Source organism: Podarcis tiliguerta (assembly GCF_965153285.1).
Source record: "Podarcis tiliguerta genome assembly, chromosome: 12".
NCBI lineage: Eukaryota > Metazoa > Chordata > Lepidosauria > Squamata > Lacertidae > Podarcis > Podarcis tiliguerta.
Window position 1 is genome coordinate 48,245,247 of NC_139545.1, and position 20,080 is coordinate 48,265,326.

General features: G+C 43.2%; 1 protein-coding gene across 6 annotated transcripts in view; it reads right to left on the reverse strand.

Moving 5' to 3' along the window:
• DPP6 (dipeptidyl peptidase like 6) overlaps positions 1–20,080 on the reverse strand; it is a 486,229-nt gene that overhangs the window by 121,516 nt on the left and 344,633 nt on the right. For all 6 annotated transcript variants that reach the window (XM_083406243.1, XM_083406245.1, XM_083406242.1 and 3 more), the window contains exons 4-5: positions 4,822–4,916; positions 4,306–4,380 (exon numbers count right to left, since the gene is read on the reverse strand). In XM_083406243.1, the coding sequence (XP_083262369.1) occupies positions 4,306–4,380; positions 4,822–4,916 (170 nt within the window). The remainder of the gene's footprint in view (positions 1–4,305; positions 4,381–4,821; positions 4,917–20,080) is intronic.

A 20,080-nucleotide genomic window follows, 5' to 3' on the forward strand; every position in this document is an offset into this window, starting at 1 on the left:
GAATGGATTTTTAGGACTTAAGAAGTTGTAAAATGGGAGGCATGGGATAGATAACCCAGGCCCTGTACCAAAAATTTGAAAAGGAATTGTAGCAGTAGAAGGGGTGGGAAGATTTCTGTTTTAAATGAAAGAAGTGACAGGAAGAAGAAGGGTTCTTAACTCTTCACTTCACACTCCTTCACTAAATTCCCTTTCTCAGCTGCTTTTGTCCAGCTGGTATGTACTTCTATATCTATCTATCTATCTATCTATCTATCTATCTATCTATCTATCATCTATCTATCTATCTATCTATCTATCTATCTATCTATCATCTATCATCTAAATTCCCAGAGGAATTTAACAATCAATCCTTCTTCCTTGGGAACTCAGGGAATTGTATCTCTCTGAGGGGAATAGGGTATCTCCGTACAACTCTCTGTATCCTTAACAAACTACAGCTCTCTGGATTCTTTGTGACTGCTTAAAGTAGTATGGTAAAGGTAAAGGGACCCCTGACCATTAGGTCCAATCATGACCGACTCTGGGATTGCGGTGCTCATCTCGCTTTATTGGCCGAGCAGCGTATGGAAACGCCATTTACCTTCCCACCAGAGCGGTACCTATTTATCTACTTGCACTTTGTGCTTTCAAACTGCTAGGTTGGCAGGAGCAGGACCGAGCAATGGGAGCTCACCCCGTCGCGGGGATTCGAACTGCCAACCTTCTGATCGGCAATCCTAGACTCTGTGGTTTAACCCGCATTCTGAGCTCAAGATGTTCAGGACGTCGTACAATAGTAACAAAAGCTTAACCTTGGTATGGTAACCAGTGCAATGTAGTGGTTAGTATGGATTAAGTCTTGGGAAACCAAGGTTTGGGAAACAAGTGGAGATTTGATCTCCACTCAGTCATGAAGCTCATCCTGGGTGCCTTTGAGACAGTCACAGTCTCTTAGCCTAACCTACCTTAGAGGGTTGTTGTAGGGATAAAAAAAAAAGGAAATGCTGGCAGCTTGTATCCTTTGGAGGAAAGCTGGGATATAAATGTAATAACAAATAAATTAAATTAAAGAATATTGGCAGCCAGTGCAGTTCTTTTACGTGCTGGTGGAATGATGCTCTGCTTAATACCCCTGTTGCTAAATTCTGAATCATCACACAATCCTGAAAATTTAGAATTCCACCTGCTTTTTTAAAAAATGCATGTTTAACATTGCTTTGCCACTTTTTAGATATTCAGTAGAGCTGCCAGTTTCTAGACCTGCAACTCCACTTAAGTCTCTTTTGTTCTGCAGGTAAGAGAAAACATCGTGCCTAATGCACCTGTGATAAGGTGAGGGAATATACTGGCCTTTTAGGTTATTCTACAGATCCATTCTATGCACGTTTGCTTAGAAGCAGATCACCCTGACTTCAAAGGGACTTATGCATGAGTAAGAATGCACGGCATTGCAGCTATATTCTGTAGTCTGGCTTTTCTACAAAATGTGCCAAAAAAGAAAAGAATTTGTAAGGATTTATTTGTCCAGAAGTTTACTCTGCTGATTTCTTGCTATTTTGGTGCTAATGTTAAATCTCCTCAAAAGAAAGATAGCCATATTCCAGCTGCAAAACATTTTTTTATTTCACATGGGACAGGGTGGGGATAACAAGCTTACACCAAGTAACTTCAAACCTAAATGAATTATGCAACCCATATCAATTATACAAGCTGAGCACAATTTTTCACAATTTATTTTGCTTTGGCTGTTCTTAGGGATGGATAAAGGACTAAAGTCCTATCCTTGGCCCTCAGAATTTCACTTAGCCCTACTGCCAAATATTTTATCAGGCACTTTCAAGCATCTCTACGCCCAGGTGTTTTTGTTTAATTAAAAAAAAAATCCCATCTTGAATCTAAGTCACTTAGGTTGTTGGGGGAGGCAATGGGCAGAAGAATATTGTTATCTGGACCCAATTTGTATGTCCGAAATCTTTGGACATCTGAGGAACCAAATCCAGTAGCAATAAACGTTAATAGTTCATCCTTAACTCTAGCACTGGGAACAGAAGGATTAGAATTAATGTGTTATTTCAGCTGTGAGAGACATTGACATTTTACCTTCTGTTTAAATTTATAGAGTGATTTAGGAAGGAGGTTTAGAAGGCAAATTACAGCAGTACCTCGGGTTACAGACGTTTCAGGTTACGCGTTTTCGGGTTGCGCACCATGCCGAACCCAGAAGTACCGGAACAGGTTATTTCTGGGTTTCAGTGCTCGAGCATGCATAAAAACACTAAATCGTGCTTTGCGCATGCACAGAAGCACCAAATCGCAACCCACGCATGCGCAGACGCGGTGCTGCGGGTTGTGAATGTTGGCAGGTTGTGAACACGCCTCCTGTACGGATCATGTTCACAACCCAAGGTTCCACTGTATAGAAAATTTCACAATGGGGGAGACTGGAAATCACTGCAGCAAAGACTTGTCTGTACAACTGCAGGACCAACAACCTCCCTGTCTACTGAAGTTTGGTTTATGCCCTTCGCATCTGCTAGATGGCAGTGTGAGCCACTTGGGAAAATACAGATTTCTTGAGACAAACAGAAAAGCCCATTGCAGCTTCACCTGCTTAGTATCACCCATTTTCTGCTACGTGTAGTGTATTTAACCAGATGTCCAGGTCCTGATGCACTTGGCTGGACTTACAGCTTTCTTGCCTTATTATGGGATTTCTTGGCATTGATGGCCTATAATGTGTTTTCAGAGTCAGACTCTATAGCAGTTGGGAGCTTACTGGAATCATGTGAACTGTCCAGATACCAGGTGTCCTTGTTCCACAGAGCTTTGCCCCTGGACACTCTCCACCCCCTAGGCGCAGGGAAGACTGGAGGCAAAAATGTGAGGTAGAAGGCTGTGCTGCTCTGCCATAGCTGCTGACCCCTCTGACCTGGCTTGCTTCTCTGGCGGTGGTGGGGCAGCTTCTTCTTGCATTTACACTGCCTGAGGCAGCTGCTTCATGCTACCAAATGGGTGGGCCGGCTCTCATAAAGAAGTATTTCATCTTGTCTGTCCATAACCTTCCAACACTCAGATTCCCTGAATGATCCCAGGCTCCAGTATTTTGCAGCAAAAACCTCTCTCTTCACATCCTGAATAATTTCACGAGCAATTTTATTTCAAGTCCCTCCTTGCACACCTTATTCCTAGCTCCAAATGGTAACTTTTCTTCATGGGGGTGTGTGTGGATTCCTCCTCCCTTTTCAGTTGCCCCTTTCCATAGCTTTTCCAGAACTGCCGCAACCTTTTCATGATGAAGTTTTTCTGTAGTGAACGCCTTCTCTCAGAACTTTTCATTTGACAATCGGGAGTACACTATAATCTTCCATTTCCGTATCTACATTCCAGTGATGCGAAGAGGAGAAAAGGTCCCTGGTGTAACAGTGTAATTATTAAAAGGTATTGCTTTCCCTTTTCTAAGCCCATTGACTACGAGACAGGATTTCATTGCATTTAAAAACACTTCCATTCATGCTGTGTTATATATACTGACAGTACTCAGGTCTCTCTCTCTATATTGGCAAATGCAAATTTTTATCTCAAATATAAAAAAAATCCTTCAAGTATTTAAAAAGAAGAGGAAACATCTGACCTTTTTGTGTGTAGTGTTGGAAGTTGTACAGAAACAAAAGTGGAAGAAGCCCAGGTCTTTAAGGAGATCCAGCTTCTGGGATCTCAAGGCCCCTTCTCATGTGCCCAACTAATTCCACAGCAGATATAAAGATATAATTGTGGCCTTTGCAGCACTGGCTGTTATGCTCATTCACGCAGATAAAATCAGCAGCACTACACTGGTCAAATGGAGGAACCATCAATTAACATTCATAATGTGTGCCAGTAAGTAATGACCATTTCCCTGTCTTTACTCTAAACGGTGACCGCTTGCTGGGATATGTGCCAAATCCCATCAGTGGCAACCAGCATGTCCAATGTCTGACAACATCTGAAGGGTCAAAGGTTGCCTCTCCCTGCATTGAGCATATCACACTTTGAAAGAAGAATGCAATGTCGTTTTAGCTAATACTCCATCCCTCCTTTTTTCATAGCTTTTGCCAGCTATTCCCTCTTGCTCTCCATTTTGCAGTATTTGATTTTTAAGATATAACTGAGCTGATATTTTTATTGTCTAAAATTATGTTTGAACAAGCCCAAACTTCTTTAGCAACCAAAGTGTACCATTTCTGTAGGAATATCTGGGTAAAATGTAGACTGGAGCTACGGCCATCATGTCAAAGGAGGAAAATGCAGTTAATTATTTGTCTGTAACACAGTCTGTCTACTTACCGGCGCAATTTCATAGGCAAAAAGTCCGTATTTTTTGTCTGGTGAAACTTCATATCGAATAGCTTTCATGGACACCTAAAGAGAGAGAAAAAAATCACAAATAAATTCATTTGAATGCATGTGCATAAATTTGAAATCCAAGAATGTGACCATGATACATTTGCTTGCTTCTCTTAAGAAGAAGATAAGATAAAATTGCCTGCATGTTTCATAATGGAACTTGGCATTATTACTGAGCTAGGCTTGGATCACGTGTCTCATATGGCACACAGACCATTAAGCAGATAGAAACAGAAATATCAAAATGCTGCAGCTGTCTGTCAAGCTAAGTATGGAATCTGAGCTCTAGGTATGTTAAAAGATCTGTGTTTTGCATTTTCTGCTGCTGCCAAGGCCAAGATATTTAATAAGTGTACTACTTATTCAAGGTGGTACAAGAACTAAACTAAAGCCATTTTATTGGTCTGAAAACCAGACAACTGTGAAATAAACCTGCCCATTAAATGTGGTACTTACAATTATTTTGTTGTCTATTAACACCGTTGAGTTGTTTGTTTCAACATTGTGCAGTATCACAGAGCCGTTCCGGTTTCTATAAATGAATTCTGTATCTAAAGACGAGAGGAGAGAACAGAACAACAGTGTGAAGGATGATTTGGGTAGAAACCAGGCTTAGGTAGAAGGCGATCCTGGAAGAAAGACCCTGTAGAGCAGGAATGGGCAAATCTGTTTGGCTCTTTACATTTATATATCTATTATTATTATTATTATTATTATTATTCTCCCCCTCTTCTTCCTCCTGAACATTCATCCGTGTTTTCTCCTAGTACACATTTTTGCATGCAATTTCCCCTAATATAATGTGGGTTTTATGTTATTTTCATCAATATATGCATTTATATGAACACTTTCTTCTATTATATGCATTTTTGTAGATATAACTTGGCCGGAGAACTGCATTGCAAAATTCAGAGACATGCTAAATTCGAAGGAGGGCTGTGTTACAGTTTGCCTATTGCTTTGGAAAGTGCAAACTAGGCAAGTCCACCTTTAAATTCGAACTGAATCCAATTTCTCACCACTTCCCTCCTGGAGAACCTCTGTCAATAAGAACTGGCACATTGTGCTTGATGTGCAAATAGTCTGACCTGATATAGGCAGACTTCCTGGGTTCCTAATAGGCCCAGGCAGTGTTTGTCATGAATGTGAACTAACTCAGAACCTCTAGGTTACACCTAGAATTTCATACAGCATTCGGGGCCTTGGCAGATGCACAGAAGTCAGTGTTCAAAGAGTTCCATGAAAATGGCATGTATGAACTTCTATTGCCTTGAAATGCACAACAATACTGTTTCCAGGCAATTTAACTCAAAGCAACTGGTACAGACTGAAAAGACAGCACTGCAGCAAATGGGCTAAATAACTGTCCACTTAAAAAAGAAAGCAAGTTTGCAAACTACTGCTGTATATACTAGCAATAGCTGAATTCCTATGATCAAAACCAGAGATTTTAAATATCTCCGCTTCCACCCTGCCGGGATTTTAGTTGACCATCCTTTTGTTGGCAGTTAAAGTGCAGTAGGATTTGTGTTCATTATCTCTAATGTAGATTCAGATTCCCACGGAGAGCCTTGAAATGTTGTCTGAATTTGTCCCTCTTCAACCAGCCCTGCTTGCGTAATAAAATGGCTTTGTGTGTTAAGAGGTAACTAAATCCATGTTACTGCAGATGAGTAACAAATCCCCGAGGGCCACAAATCTAGGTATAGTTAAAATATTTTTTGAATGTCAAGTGATTCTTTTGTGAATGCGTGTAACACTATCCACCATACTTTCCTGGTTAGAGATCCACGAAGTGGAGATATATTGGCGAAATTTTAATTGCATGGCTCCACATACAGTATTTGACGTGTTACCTCTATATCTCAGGAGCTCATACTGACATACTGTAACCCTGGGCCATAGGCTCAAGAATGCATGTTATAAGGCTGGGATGAGGAACCTCCACTTCTCCAGATGTTGCTGGACTCCAACTCCCATCAGTCCCAGCCAGCATAGCCAATGGCCAGAGATGATGGGAGTTGTAGTCCAGCAACATAGTTTCACCTTCCCCTGCTTTAAGAACTGGGCCATTGAATATTATATTGTTCTGTGAAAGACTAAATAAAAGACCATACTACAGATCAAACTGGTTTTCCCATGGTTCTGCTATCCAGGAATGTCTGAGAACTGTAATTGCATGAGACAGAACTCAGAGAGTTCTTAGGGCTTCACCAAATCACAATTATCAGATTGTATTATTATTATTATTTGTAAAATCCACAACAACCAAAGGGCCATTAAACTTACACAGGTTTGTAGTACAAAAAGCACAACAAGAGAAGTGTGTTTGTGAGAGCACACACTTAATATTTAGTGTATAAAAGAAAATCATGTTGAAAACTGACCATCTGAAATGCAGCCCCCAATAGCAGAAAAACAAGCATGCTGGAGCAGGGATGGGCACCATCTGTGACCCTCCGGATTGTTGGTGAAAATTCCTGGATACCAAGATCCAAGTTTAGGGGAAGAACACCTTGGTGACAGAATCCCAGCAGAGATTTAAAGTCACAGAATATGCAGCAAAGTAAAGTGTAGACATATAGGCTGTTAGACTTTTAAAATATACCCTTTAAAGTGACTTCCAAAATCCCCTCTTAAAAACTCTCCAGAGTTCAGATTCACGTGCTTCAGAAAAGGTTGCACAGGTAGTAAAATTTAGCTTTCACAAACTGGTGAAAAATTTAGGTCCTCAAGAGCGGCTGGTGAGAGCCATGTGGTCTGAGCTGTAGCAACCAGCTCAAACCTCTTCACATGTTGAGCTTCTCAGGAGGACAGGGGGAGAACAAAGACTTGATTACAACAACAACAACAATTTATTTATACCCTGCCCATCTGGCTGGGTTTCCCCAGCCACTCTGGGCGGCTTCCAACAAAGATTAAAAATACATTAAAACATCAGTCATTAAAAACTTCCCTAAACAGGGAAGTTCCTAGTTTTTCCCAAAGTGAAGGGAAATAGACATTGCTAAGCCTGTCAGGACAGCTTACTCTATGGCATTAACCCCTTCCTGCATTAATTGGACTTAGGCATGTTGATCATATGAGACTAGTTATCCCACCCAGATGCCCCATCACCTTGAGACAGCATAGCCAACGATCAAGGATGATGGGCACAGCAGTCCAAGAGCACCTGGAGGTCCACATGTTCCCCCTCTCTGTTCTAGAGCTACATGGGAAACCAAGCCACATGGTTATCCCCATGGCAATTGAGACAATGTGTTTATGCATGTTATACTCTGAATGATTAAACCATCTTTGAAAGATTTCACTTCTTTTTGGAAATTCAGACCCTACTGGAAAGAAGAGAAGAAAAGAAAAAAAGTGAACCATCATTGATCTGCTGGGGCTGTAGATCTTGCTGCTACAGTCAATACGCATCATCAGCAAAGGGTCGAAATTTAATGAAGAGCAAATTGGCTTGCTTTAAAGAAGCAGAAATTGATCGGCTTTGTGACCCAAAGCAAAACACAATAAGGCTTCAGTAGTCTCCAAGTCCTGTAATCATCGTCGTCCTAAGAATCAATGAGTAATAGGCCTCCTTTTGTGTTTTGAAATGTGTGATTCATATTATTGAAGCTGAATTCATTTTAATAGGGCGTCCCTCAATCAAAGACAGAAAATAACACAGCAATCTTGGTCTGTAATGAATTCTGTCCAGCAACCTGATGAGAATTTCAGCCTGATTTATAGCTGTCATCAGAGCTGATAAAGGTCACCACTGAATCTCATTTTTTTAAAAAAAAAATGTTTCCAATTTTATAGGGGGCTATTTTCAGCCAAAACGATGCTGAAAATACCTAATTCTCTAAGCAAAGAGCTGTTTGTTCAAGTACATATGAAGAATTATCCTGGAATCCCTTGACTCAACTATCTCCCTCGCTTACGATTTCTAGGAATCTGCCTGATAAAGCTCTTCCGTGCATACACGTCAGGAAAGAGTGACAATTCCTTCCAACTGCAGATCTTTGCTTATGGGGGCTTGAAGGGGGCATTTTGGACGGCAGATGGATCTGCCGCAGGTGAGAAGCCCTTTTGTGCAGGCAGAACTCTAGCTGCAGCACTTCAGATCTTGCCCATTGATGGGATGTGGTTTTCCTAAGAACATACGAGCCTGCTGGATCAGGCCAATGGCTCATCTAGTCCACCATCCCATTCTCACAGGGTCCTGCGGAAAACCTGCAAGCAGGATTTGACCACAAGAGCACTCTCCCCTCCTGTGGCTTCCAGCAACTGGTATTCAGAAGCATTGCTGCCTCCAACTGTGGTGGCAGAACATCGCCAATGTGACTAGCAGCCATCAGCAGCCCTCTCCTCCATGAATTTGTCTCAATCCTCTTTTAAAGCCATCCAAGTTGGTGGCCATCACTGCCTCTGGTGGCAATGAGCTCCAGAGTTTAACTATGTGTTGCATAATGTGCTCAGTGAATGCTGACCGTCTCAAATGGATATCAATATCAAATAATGTATATTCTATACCTTATATCACATTTTCCGGAAATTGCAAACAGCGCTGTGGGTTAAACCACAGAGCCTAGGACTTGCTGATCAGAAGGTCGGCGGTTCAAATCCCCATGACAGGGTGAGCTCCCGTTGCTCGGTCCCTGTTCCTGCCAACCTAGCAGTTCAAAAGCACGTCAAAGTGCAAGTAGATAAATAGGTAAACGGGAAGGTAAACGGCGTTTCTGTGCGCTGCTCTGGTTCACCAGAAGCGGCTTAGTCATGCTGGCCACATGACCCGGAAGTTGTACGCTGGCTCCCTCGGCCAGTAAAGCGAGATGAGTGCCGCAACCCCAGAATCTGTCACAACTGGACCTAATGGTTAGGGGTCCCTTTATCTTTACCTATATGTTGAGAGTCGCCAGATTTTGTGTGTGTATACATTATTATTACTTATTAAATTTGTATGCTGCCCTTCATCTGTAGATCTCAGGGTGGTTCACCACATAAAAATACAAGATAAAAACACAAAATGAATAACAATAATAATACCCACAAACTGATAAATCCCTTCCCCCATCCCAGCCCTATATACCAATAGTAAAAGTGTACACAAGAAATGTAGATCAATAAATCTGACAGCAGCTTGGGGCCCTCTTTAGGGATATTGCTATGGGGCTGTCATGCTGACGTCCTGCACTTCTAAATCTTGCATTATGCAGCATTTGAATTAAATTTTCCAACTGTCTGGAAAGGCTCATTCTCTGGCCACAGAGAGGCAGTCTGCTGACACATATCCCAAGGAAGTGTGGTCAATGCATTGCCACAAGTCTACTCCGCTCCAGCCTGCAGCTCATGTGCTGCTCTATGGATCTGGATGATGGAAGTATCCCATGGCTGTTACACAAGAGCTCAGTTCTAGGAGACTGGGTTCAAAAAAGAATTAACTACTGATCCCACAGCACTAAAACACGGTCAGGACCATAAAAAACCTGCAAGTGTTACTTATGATAAAATACAATGGTACATTGGGGCCTGTAGCATCTAAAATTAGGCTAGGGGCTGCATGTGACCCACGGGCCACCAATTGCCTGTCAGTGAGCTAAAACATGGCTGAGCTGCACAATACCCTATTGGCTAAACAATGCATGTATTTGGTCCACGGGTAAATTGAATGGTGACACAAGGAAGGGGCATAGAGCAATTCTGTTGCCTGCAAAGTCCCAGGTTCACTCCCTGGTGTTCCCCATTACGGCTGGAAAATATCCCTTGTCTGAAACTGTGGAAAGTCAATAACACTGAGTTAGAGAGGCCAAGGGTGTGATTTAATATACGGGAGCTTCCTGTGTTTGATTAAACCAGCGTTTTACGGCCTCTCTCTTCAGCATCTCCCATCTCTTCCTATGAAATGAGAAATGGAAGCTAACGTTCAGGTGGCAAAAGGGACCCAAGGAAGAAAGATGCCAGATTGTCAGCGGCACATCCAAATCGTCGCCCCATCACAGCCGTATGTTCCGTGTGGCTCTTGCCTAGCAATTTGTATTCACAACATACCATTTTTTCACATAAAAGGCATTTGGCCGAGGTGTTGCAGCAGGCTGCAACGGCTGAATGTGTAGCAGGTTTACAGATTAAGAACAAATAAGCCATTTGCTTGCAAGTTCTTGAAGTCCCATATGTAATATGAACGGTGAAGGAAATGGAGGCAATTCTAGTTAAGAGAGGCCGTTGTTGAGTGATAGAAGAGAAGCCCACGACAGGTGGACGAGAACAATCTGGTTTTATTTCCAAATTGCACCAGCAATTAATGCCAGGCAAAAGCCCTAAACTGAGCTAGCACAACTCCCAAAGACAGACGCTGATGGAATGGCTTAGCAAGAGCAAGTGCTGGTGGAGACCCAAGAAAATGCAAGCCAAAAGCATCACAGTGGACAGAGAAAGACCAAACACATGATGGTGCCCAAGGCAGAAAATGCAACTGATACCCGCATGGTGGCGGGAAAATATATAATAAGGAACTACAGAATGACAATGACGATGGTGGTTTACAGAACACTACTGGTGTTCATGGCACTTGAAGAGTAGAAGTACGGTACAACAGCTCAAGCCTCTGCCCTGAAGAGTTTACAGTCTAAAATTCTTCACAGGGGAAGCAATAGAGCAGGAAGGAAAAGAAATGGGAGGCAGGGGATATACAAGGAAGCAGTGTGCAGTTGTTTTGGTTGCACATGCTTGGGCTTAGTTGCAGACTGAGCTACAGTAGGATATTTTGGAATTGTGCCAAGGGCTTCATGATCAAGGTGGGTTTTGAGGAGGGATTTGAAGGAAGTAAGAGAGGTAGCAGCAGGGAATGAGTGCCAAGAATATGGGGGTAGCAAGGAAGGGAAGGTGGAGTGCTTTGTGAGAGCAGACTAATGGTGGGACAAGGTCTGGTAGCAAAAGGACAAAACTACAGCAGAGGAGGGAAATCCGAGACAGATGTACACAGAAAAGAATCGATGAATCAAAGGTGAGTACACTTCAGTGTAGGAAGGTGGGATAGGAATTGCTGGGAGTAAGTAAGTTTAGATAATCATGCTAGGTTCAGTTTGCATGCAAAGCTTTCCACCTCCTTATTTATAAAACTGGGGATTTGATTCTGCCTTAGGCCATGTCTATACCAATGCTTTCTCCAGACAAACCTGCCCTGTGGCAAGGTAGCACACAGGGCAAAGGGCTCCCAGAACTGCACACAATAAATAATTCCTCTCCTTTGTGGTTTCCATTCTCTTCCAGTGTCCAAGCATACTTTGGCTTCCCTGCACCAAAAGTAGGATAGCAGCTTTCCCCAGAGGGATGGCGCTTCTGTCTATTCAAGAACTTTGAGCACAGCAACAACCATAGTTCCACAGGCGTAAGCTTCTCCCATTAAATGCAGTCTGCTACAGAACTCCCAAATAACCTCTCCTGCTCAGAAGATGGTCACTATTCAGAGTCTTACTTCTCAATGCCAGTGCTGCAGAGGAATTAGCTGCAAAGAAAGACAGGAATGGATCCTGTAGCTTTAACAGTAAGCCACAATTCTAGTAAGGTAAAGGTAAACAGGGACGCCGGTGATGATGTGGTTTAAACAACAAAGCCTCCTGGGCTTGCAGATCAGAAGGTTGGCGGTTCGAATCCCCACAACGGGGTGAGCTCCCGTTGCATCTGTCCCAGCTTCTGCCAACCTAGCAGTCCAAAAGCATGCCAGTGCAAGTAGATAAATAGGTACAGCTGCGGCGGGAAGGCAAACGGTGTTTCCGTGAGCTCCAGCACTCGTCACGGTCCTCCATGCGTCAGTAGCTGTTTAATCATGCTGGCCACATGACAAAAAAAGCTGTCTGTGGACAAGCACTAGCTCCCTCGGCCTGAAAAGCGAGATGAGTGCCACACCCCATAGCTGTCTTTGCCTTTGCCTTACCTTTACCTATTCTAGTAGAGGGATTTTCAACAGGGTCCACTTGCTAAGTCATAATGCAGCAAAGGTCGGAAACAGCACGTTTTGCAGAAAGAAGAGTCTCATGCATAATAGCAATCTAGCCAGGAAGGGAGCAGATTGCAATGTATGTCTGGTGTGTGGCAATTTTACGGAGTTTCCTTTCTGGCCTCAATGGGGTGTTGCTTGCATATAAAAACCCCTGGTCTTGCACGCTGTGCCTGTACCTGGGGCTGGGGGGGGGGGGAGGCTTGTGCAGCCCAGACTACTGCAATGCAGAAATAAACTCCAGTTTCTTACAGTTCCATTTTATTAGTATGAGGAAGCAGATTGTAAGAGGGAACAGCTTGCTTGTAACATTAGGAACAGAGCCCTTAATTCCTGGAGACACGTGAAATCTTTTTTTATCTCTCTGACATTATGGGCCATTATCTTTTAGTGTTTCTTCTTTCCCCTTTGGTACAGCTTCTTTTCCTCCTCCTTCCCTTTTAATATGAATGGGGGCTGGGACACCCCTCTAAGCAGTTGCTTTGCTGTAATTTACCTAAACAATGAACATCTCATCACATTGGTACATTAAGCCAGCATAACATGGCTTAGTGTGTTTTATTACGCAAGAAGTAGCTTTAATCACTCTTCACTTTAATGCAGCACGGACCCTTGCATTTAGCATGTTTTGTGGCAAGAACATTCAAGAGCAACACACATTTACTCCAAACAGGCCTTTCCACAACCAAGCTCTTTCTCCCACCATGAAGAAATACAGGATGGCAAGAAGACTGGGTGCGCTTCAGAAACAACAACAATCTAGGATATAATTTGATAGTGGTTACAATATGCTAGGTCTGAGTGCAATAGCGTCTTTAGAACTAATTTTGTGAATAGATAGGGAGATTACAAAGGCTATGGCCTCTTGAAATGTTACCAAAAAGCAGCTGGAGGCAGTGCACAAACCCTTGACAATATATATTGCTCTGCCTTAGTTTTAAATGGACACTTCTTTAGTGTGGCGAGTTATGTATTACCAAAAAGGAGAATTTGTATCACCAAAGAAGAAGCCAGGGGAGGGCACGTGGTAATGTCATAAGTTTAGTAAAGGTGTGTTTGTTCCCTTTCCACAGGGTTTGCCTGGTGGGTACCTATCCCTGGTTCATCAATGGATTTTTTTCAGTGGGGAGGTTTTTTTTGTAGTTCACACACTACTCTGGTTTGCTGCTGAGATTATTGCCCAGAAACCTGCCTTGCAAACACCTCCCCTCCCCCATTCTTCTCTGTCCTTTCACCCTTCTCCCTTTCTCCAGTAAGAAGCTTCTAGTTCAATTTTCCCGGTCCCTCATGCACCTGTGCGTCTCGCCTATTGATTGATTGATTAAATGTTGCAATCCTAAAATCAGCCCCTCTTATGATTCTGTATCTTGTTCCTTGTGTTCTTCAGAGCCAGCCAAAGAAGGATTAAGAAGCTATTAAGAGGAAGGTGGATTGGCTAATATCAAAGGTCTCAGGGAGCAAAGACAACAGCATCCTAGCCTAACATTTCTACCATCATCTTGCTCCTCTCTATGTCACCTCCATTATGCATTTGCCAGTTATTGACATCTTTCCTGTTACCTCTTCTTCATCTATTGTAGAATGTAAGCTGCCTGTGGAAGGACCATGTCGCCTCTTTTCTGTACAGCACACTCTTGGAAGTTGGAGCTATAGAAAATGTTAAATGGCACTCTTGGGATGTCAATGCCATGCAGCTCATGACCCAGAATTTGTGCACTTCTGACTTCTCTTCCACTCCCTACAAGGCTAAAGTAATAAAACGAAATAAATTGTAAAGGGTGGAATTCAATGTTGTGCTGTGATTAACATTCTTTCTGCACATTCCAGCTTCCCTCTCTTCACCCTGAGTGCTGTTCTGGAGGTTCGCTTGACCCCTCCTTGGAGCTATTTTTGGGGGGCACAAAGAAGAAAGGGAGAAGCCTCATTGCGCAAGCAGGAGTCCTTGTTAGGTGAACTGTCTGTTTAAAATCTTCTTCCTCTTTGGCGATCACTCATAGCCAAGTAAGATTGTCTTGCATAAGCACGGTTTTAACAATGAGTCCGTAAGTGACTGTAGAGGCCAATTCACAGTGGGGACATTGGTTCCCGGGCGGGAGTTGATGACAGTGTGGATTTGCCAGGTGTGCCTTCGTCTTAGCACGTTTCTCCCTTGTGTCCTGAGTTCGAGTGTCTTCAAAGCCCATGACACCTTTGGTAAAGGCTGTTCTCCAACTGGAGCGCTCGCAGGCCAGTGTTTCCCAGTTGTCAGTGTTTATACTACATTTTTTAAGATTTGCCTTGAGACAGTCTTTAAACCTCTTTTGTTGACCACCAGCATTACACTTTCCATTTTTAAGTTCGGAGTAGAGTAGTTGCTTTGGAAGACGATCATCAGGCATCCACACAACATGACCAGTCCAACGAAGTTGATGTTGAAGAATCATTGCTTCAACACTGGTGATCTTTGCTTCTTTCAGTACACTGATAGTTCACCTGCCTTCCCAAGTGATGTGTAAAATTTTTCTGAGACACCGTTGATGGACTCTTTCAAGGAGTTGGAGATGGTGTTTATAAGTGGTCCATGTTTCACAAGCATACAGTAAGGTTCGTAGTACAATAGCTGTGTAAAGAAGCATTTTGGATTCCCCGCAAATGTTCCGGTCCTCAAACACTCTGCACTTCAATCGGGAGAAAGCTGCACTCGCAGAGCTCAGGCGATGCTGGATTTCGGCATCAATGTTGGCCCTTTTGGAAAGGTAACTGTCTAGGTAGGAGAAGTGATTGACCTTTTCCAATGTTACACCACTGAGTTGGATTTGTGGGGCTGCAGAGGAATGCTATCTGTTTTCAAGTGTAATAATAGTTGATTTACAAGGTGTGTGATTGTGGTTGCTATTTTTTAAAAAAATAATATAAAAATTACACTTTCCACAGTTTCTTAAGAGCATGCACATATTGCTTATTACTTAAAGATAAATGTAGACAACTACAATAACCAAAGCATGAGCTAGAGTTTTAGCTGTTGGGAAAGACATATATTTTTTTTGCAGTGGTGTACAGGAAGAAGCAACATGATTTGACAACTGATTGAATGTGAGAAACAAGGAAAGATGATGAGCTAAAATAATCCCCAAAGACAAGGCTATCTGTCCAGTCAACAGAAGTCCGAAACCTTTTGCTATTGGGAAATTTGTTGCTGAAAATTTTGTTTAAAAATGAAGCATGGCAAAGAGTATTGGGAATAAATGAGAAGAGTGCATGCAATGCATGACTTGCTGAGCCCCACGAATCCCCTCATGTCAGCTAAGCTTCTGATTTTAGAATGCTGTGTTACTTTTATTGTTGTTAGCTGCTCTGAGCCTGGCTGCGGCTGGGGAGGGCGGGATATAAATAAAATTTTATTATTATTATTAGGCAATGGAGGGTCTCTGGAATTTGAAAGATGTGAAAGATGAAAAGCCCATCCCCACCCCCAGCCTGCGTTATAAACCAAACATTGCAGTTAGTTCTGAGAGTGGCAAATCACCAGTACCGTATTTTTCGTCCTATAGGGCGCACCGGCCCATAGGACGCACCTAGTTTTTTTGGGGGGAAATAAAAAAAAAATCCCCCCCAACCAGCCCGAGCTTCCCCCAACCCCAGCCCCCAGAACAGTCTGCCGCCCGCAAGCCTTGCGAGCCGGTGGGACCTCCCGCCGGGCGCGCAAGGCTTGTGGACATCTGCCCGAAGCACGGGGCATGCTCCGGAGCGCGCCCTGTGCTTCGAGCTGCAGGCTGCTGCCTGCAAGCCTTGGGAGCCCAGCGGGCACTCCCATGGGCTCCCAAGGCTTGTGGACAGCTTCCTGAAGCCTGGAGAGCGAGAGGGGTCGGTGCGCACCGACGCCTCTCACTCTCCAGGCTTCAGCGAAAGCCTGCATTCACCCCATAGGACGCACACACATTTCCCCTTCATTTTTGGAGGGGGAAAAGTGCGTCCTATAGGACGAAAAATACGGTATTTCCCTCTTGCCGTCACCCCAGATTACCTCCAAGGTCTACCTGATGCAGAGTGCCTGCTCTAGAGTAGCAGCACAGCAGATGGATGAAAACACAACTAGCATAACATCTGGGCAGTCAGCTGCAGCAGCACTGCAATTGAATACCTGAATTTCATGCTGGAGCTGTTCTTTATCCAGCTGCAGCACTGACCTGTTTACATGTCCAGTCAGTCATATGCTTTGGTCACCTGCTTCTTAAGCAGTTGTTTGCGGCCACATTTTATTGTTTAAACGCTGATACTTTCTTCGGCAGCTCTTGGAAGAAGCTGTAAGAGCTTCCCTCCATGCTCATTTCCACCACAAAACTGATGGGAGATCAGTTTTATTCATTGACTCCAGCTTGGTTGTCTCAATTCCGCCCTCCCTTTCTTAATGACATTTACGTTCTTTGCTCAAGGAAACCCGGATGCAGTCCAAGCTCTGCAAGACATTACAGTAAAACGGGGCCTTTCAAATTAATTTGAATGCAATTATTGCAGGTGCTTAAAATGCACAGACCTATCATAAAGTAGGAGTAACGGTATCATTAATAATGTTTATTCCTTATTGAGTGCCTAAACATCACTAGGTGGTTAAAAAAAATAATCCCTGCCTTATCTGCAGGTTTACAATCTGATAAAGAAGCACAGAAGGGGAGGGAGAGAGGAAAGGGAAACAGCAGTAATAGGAGAGGAAAGGTCAAGTAGAACCAATCAAGGTTTCCTGTAGGGGAACAAAAGGTCAACAGAGACCACAGCTTTGAGGGGATGGATTCTGAGGGTTTTTCAGAGAATGACTCCAGTGGAGTCAAAGAAGCTTGAGAAAGATGAGGGAGATAAGGAATGTTTGATGTTAGGGGGAAGAAAGGCATCAGAAACCAGATGACGAATATCTGCAAAAAAAGAGTTTTCCAGATCAGGCTAATGGCCACCTAGTCCAGCATTCTGGTGACTAGGTTTTGCATACAATAACATTTCAGGGCAAATCCTGAGACTCCTGCTTGGGCAAGACATCCAAATAATTTCAAGGTAAGCAAGCCTTTTGATAAGACTCGCAAAATCTGCCAGGAAGCTTCCCTATCCATCTTTAAAATTCACAGTACGAAAATGGAAGCAATTAGGTGCAGGTGAGGCATACATGGTATATATATATACTATAGATCGCTGTTCTGTATAGTGTACTTTTGCTGGAGCTGACAGAAGTTATAGTTTATTTCAGATGTGTGCACACACACACACAAAGCAAGCTAGGGAAAAAAGTGAGGCTTAAGAAGAAATAAAAACTTGATTCCCTTTGTTGAACTCCAAGGCTCAGTTTGTGTTTCTATAGCAGACAGAAGATGTGTGTGAGGTACATCTTTCAAGTGTCTACATCAAACACTATTTCCACTCCTACTGTCATCCTTTATGAAAAGAGGCTTCCTTTGAAAGCACAGAGCAATGGCAACGATTCCATCTTGTCTGACACAAAGAAATGATCGTATCACTATAATCAAATGCGATGCTGTGTCACCAAGGCTCCCACCCCATAATGGGGACTCTTCAGCAGAGTTGAAGACCACACAAAGGTCTGGGACAGAGTTTGAAAAACATGGCTTTGTGGCGAAGGGTTGAAAGATAAGCAAAACTTGTGCAACCCTGGGATGGCAGATCTAGAGAATGTACTGAATCTTTTCCTCCAACTCCGAAATAAACTATATACAGATCCCAGCCTCACCAATATTCTAAAAAGTGGTGGCTCATGCAAATTGAGGCAGCTAGTGGGAAAGGCATGGAGGCCAACAGTAGGTGGAGCCAGAGCTATTTATTGATAGGCAGAGCCAACTAATTCTGGTCCTCTTCCCTGCTGAGTTCTACAAAGGCAACGATGAGGCTGAGGAGGAGGAAGCTGACAGGCAGTGCCATCCCTTGGACTGGCTCTGAGAAAGCAGCGGCTGACTGAGGGCAGAGTGACATTGATGGGGCAGTGCCCTATGTTGGTGTGATGCGAACAAGGGACTAAATTACACAGCACGTGGTCTCAGGTCTTGAGTCAGCACATCCCCCACGTCCGCATGCACTGGGTTACCACAGCAAGACCAAGCGTACAAACCAACTCGGACTCCACAGTCATCCTCTGAGGCCCTTCTTTGTGTGCCTCCTCCACATGAAGTCCGGAAAGTGGCAACATGAGAGCAGGTCTTTTCGGCAGCTGTTCCCTGTTTGTGGAATGCTCTCCCAAGGGAGGTTTGCCTGGCTATTTTATTATATGCACCAGGAGAAAACTTTCCTCTTCAACCAGGCCTTTGGCTGATTAATATTCTATGGCCTTGTGAATATGCTTGTGGGATGGCGGGTTATGTCTTGGTTTTGTTTTAAGAAGAAGAGGAGTTTGGATTTGAGATCCCACTTTAACCCTAAGGCTAACATTCTCCTTTCCCTTCCTCCCCCACAACAAACACTCTGTGAGAGACTTCAGAGAAGTGTGACTAGCCCAAGGTCACCCAGCAGCTGCATGTGGAGGAGCGGGGAAGCAAACCTGGTTCACCAGATTACGAGTCTACCGCTCTTAACCACTACACCACACCGGCTATTTACTTTGTGCTTTTATCTTGTGAGCTGCCCTGAGATCTTCGGATGAAGGATGGTATATAAATTTAATAAATAATAATAATGTGACTTGCTGAGCGTTTCACCCTCCCATTGGTTCAGGAATGCAGAGACAGGTGTAACAGTCTCTAGGACATTGCTTTTATTATGCATTGTCCTGTCCTGTTTGTTTTCAGGGACTGACTCTGAAAGTAGCTGTGGGTTTTACACAGCAGCGTCAGCTAGCATGGTGATAGTGTTAGTGGATCTCTCTGTACATATGTATATTTACTTCTAAGACCAGAAGAACTGTAGATAGTAGTGTTTCGCTTTGTCTTGTGTCTAGAGGCAATAAACACTTTGTTACTTGTGGGAGAGGAGTTTTTCCCTTAACTTCTATAAGAAGTTGTTCTGCTGAGAGCAGGAAATCTCTGAAGACTCTGCTGGGCTCCAAATACTCTGCTGATACATCACACTGGTCGAAGTGTGGTGAGCTACCATCTGATTTCCAAACATCACCAACATTCACTCTAATGGACCCATCTCTACTAATTCATTTCTTTCTTTTTTACTTGATGGTGCTATCACAGCTTAGGTGCCACTACAGGGAAAAGAAACAAGGACTCTTAACTTCTTGGTATCAAAAGATGAAAGGGAAAGAAAGTCCTTTGTATGAAGCTGATTGCTATAAAGCTTAGAGCTGCTCTGTTTAATCTCAGGAGGAGCATTGCACGGAAAGGAATCAATCTAAGGTTGTGTTCCATCACGCTGTGAAGAAACACATGTAGCATCCTGCAAGAGGACCTGCTGTTGCTGAAATAAACAAGGCTTCTGATGGACAGTGTATCTGTCATACAATTTTTAATGGAGGGACCATTTCAATCAGGATGCTATTTGGATAATGAGGAATAAATTGCATCAAGAGGCTTGCGGGGATGGTTTGAGGAGTGGGGAGTTAGACTGGAGGTTCATTACTGTCTTATGTGACATGCAGGCACAGATTATTTATTTGTTTAATTTGTGAGCCACTTCCCACAAGGCATCTTAAAGCTATTTACAATGTGACATGTAAAACAGTTGCGTATATAAAAACCGATGAAGATCACATGTAAAAGGGATTAGAAACAACCACAACTATAGATATATAAATGGTTTAAAACAGGCATAGGCAAC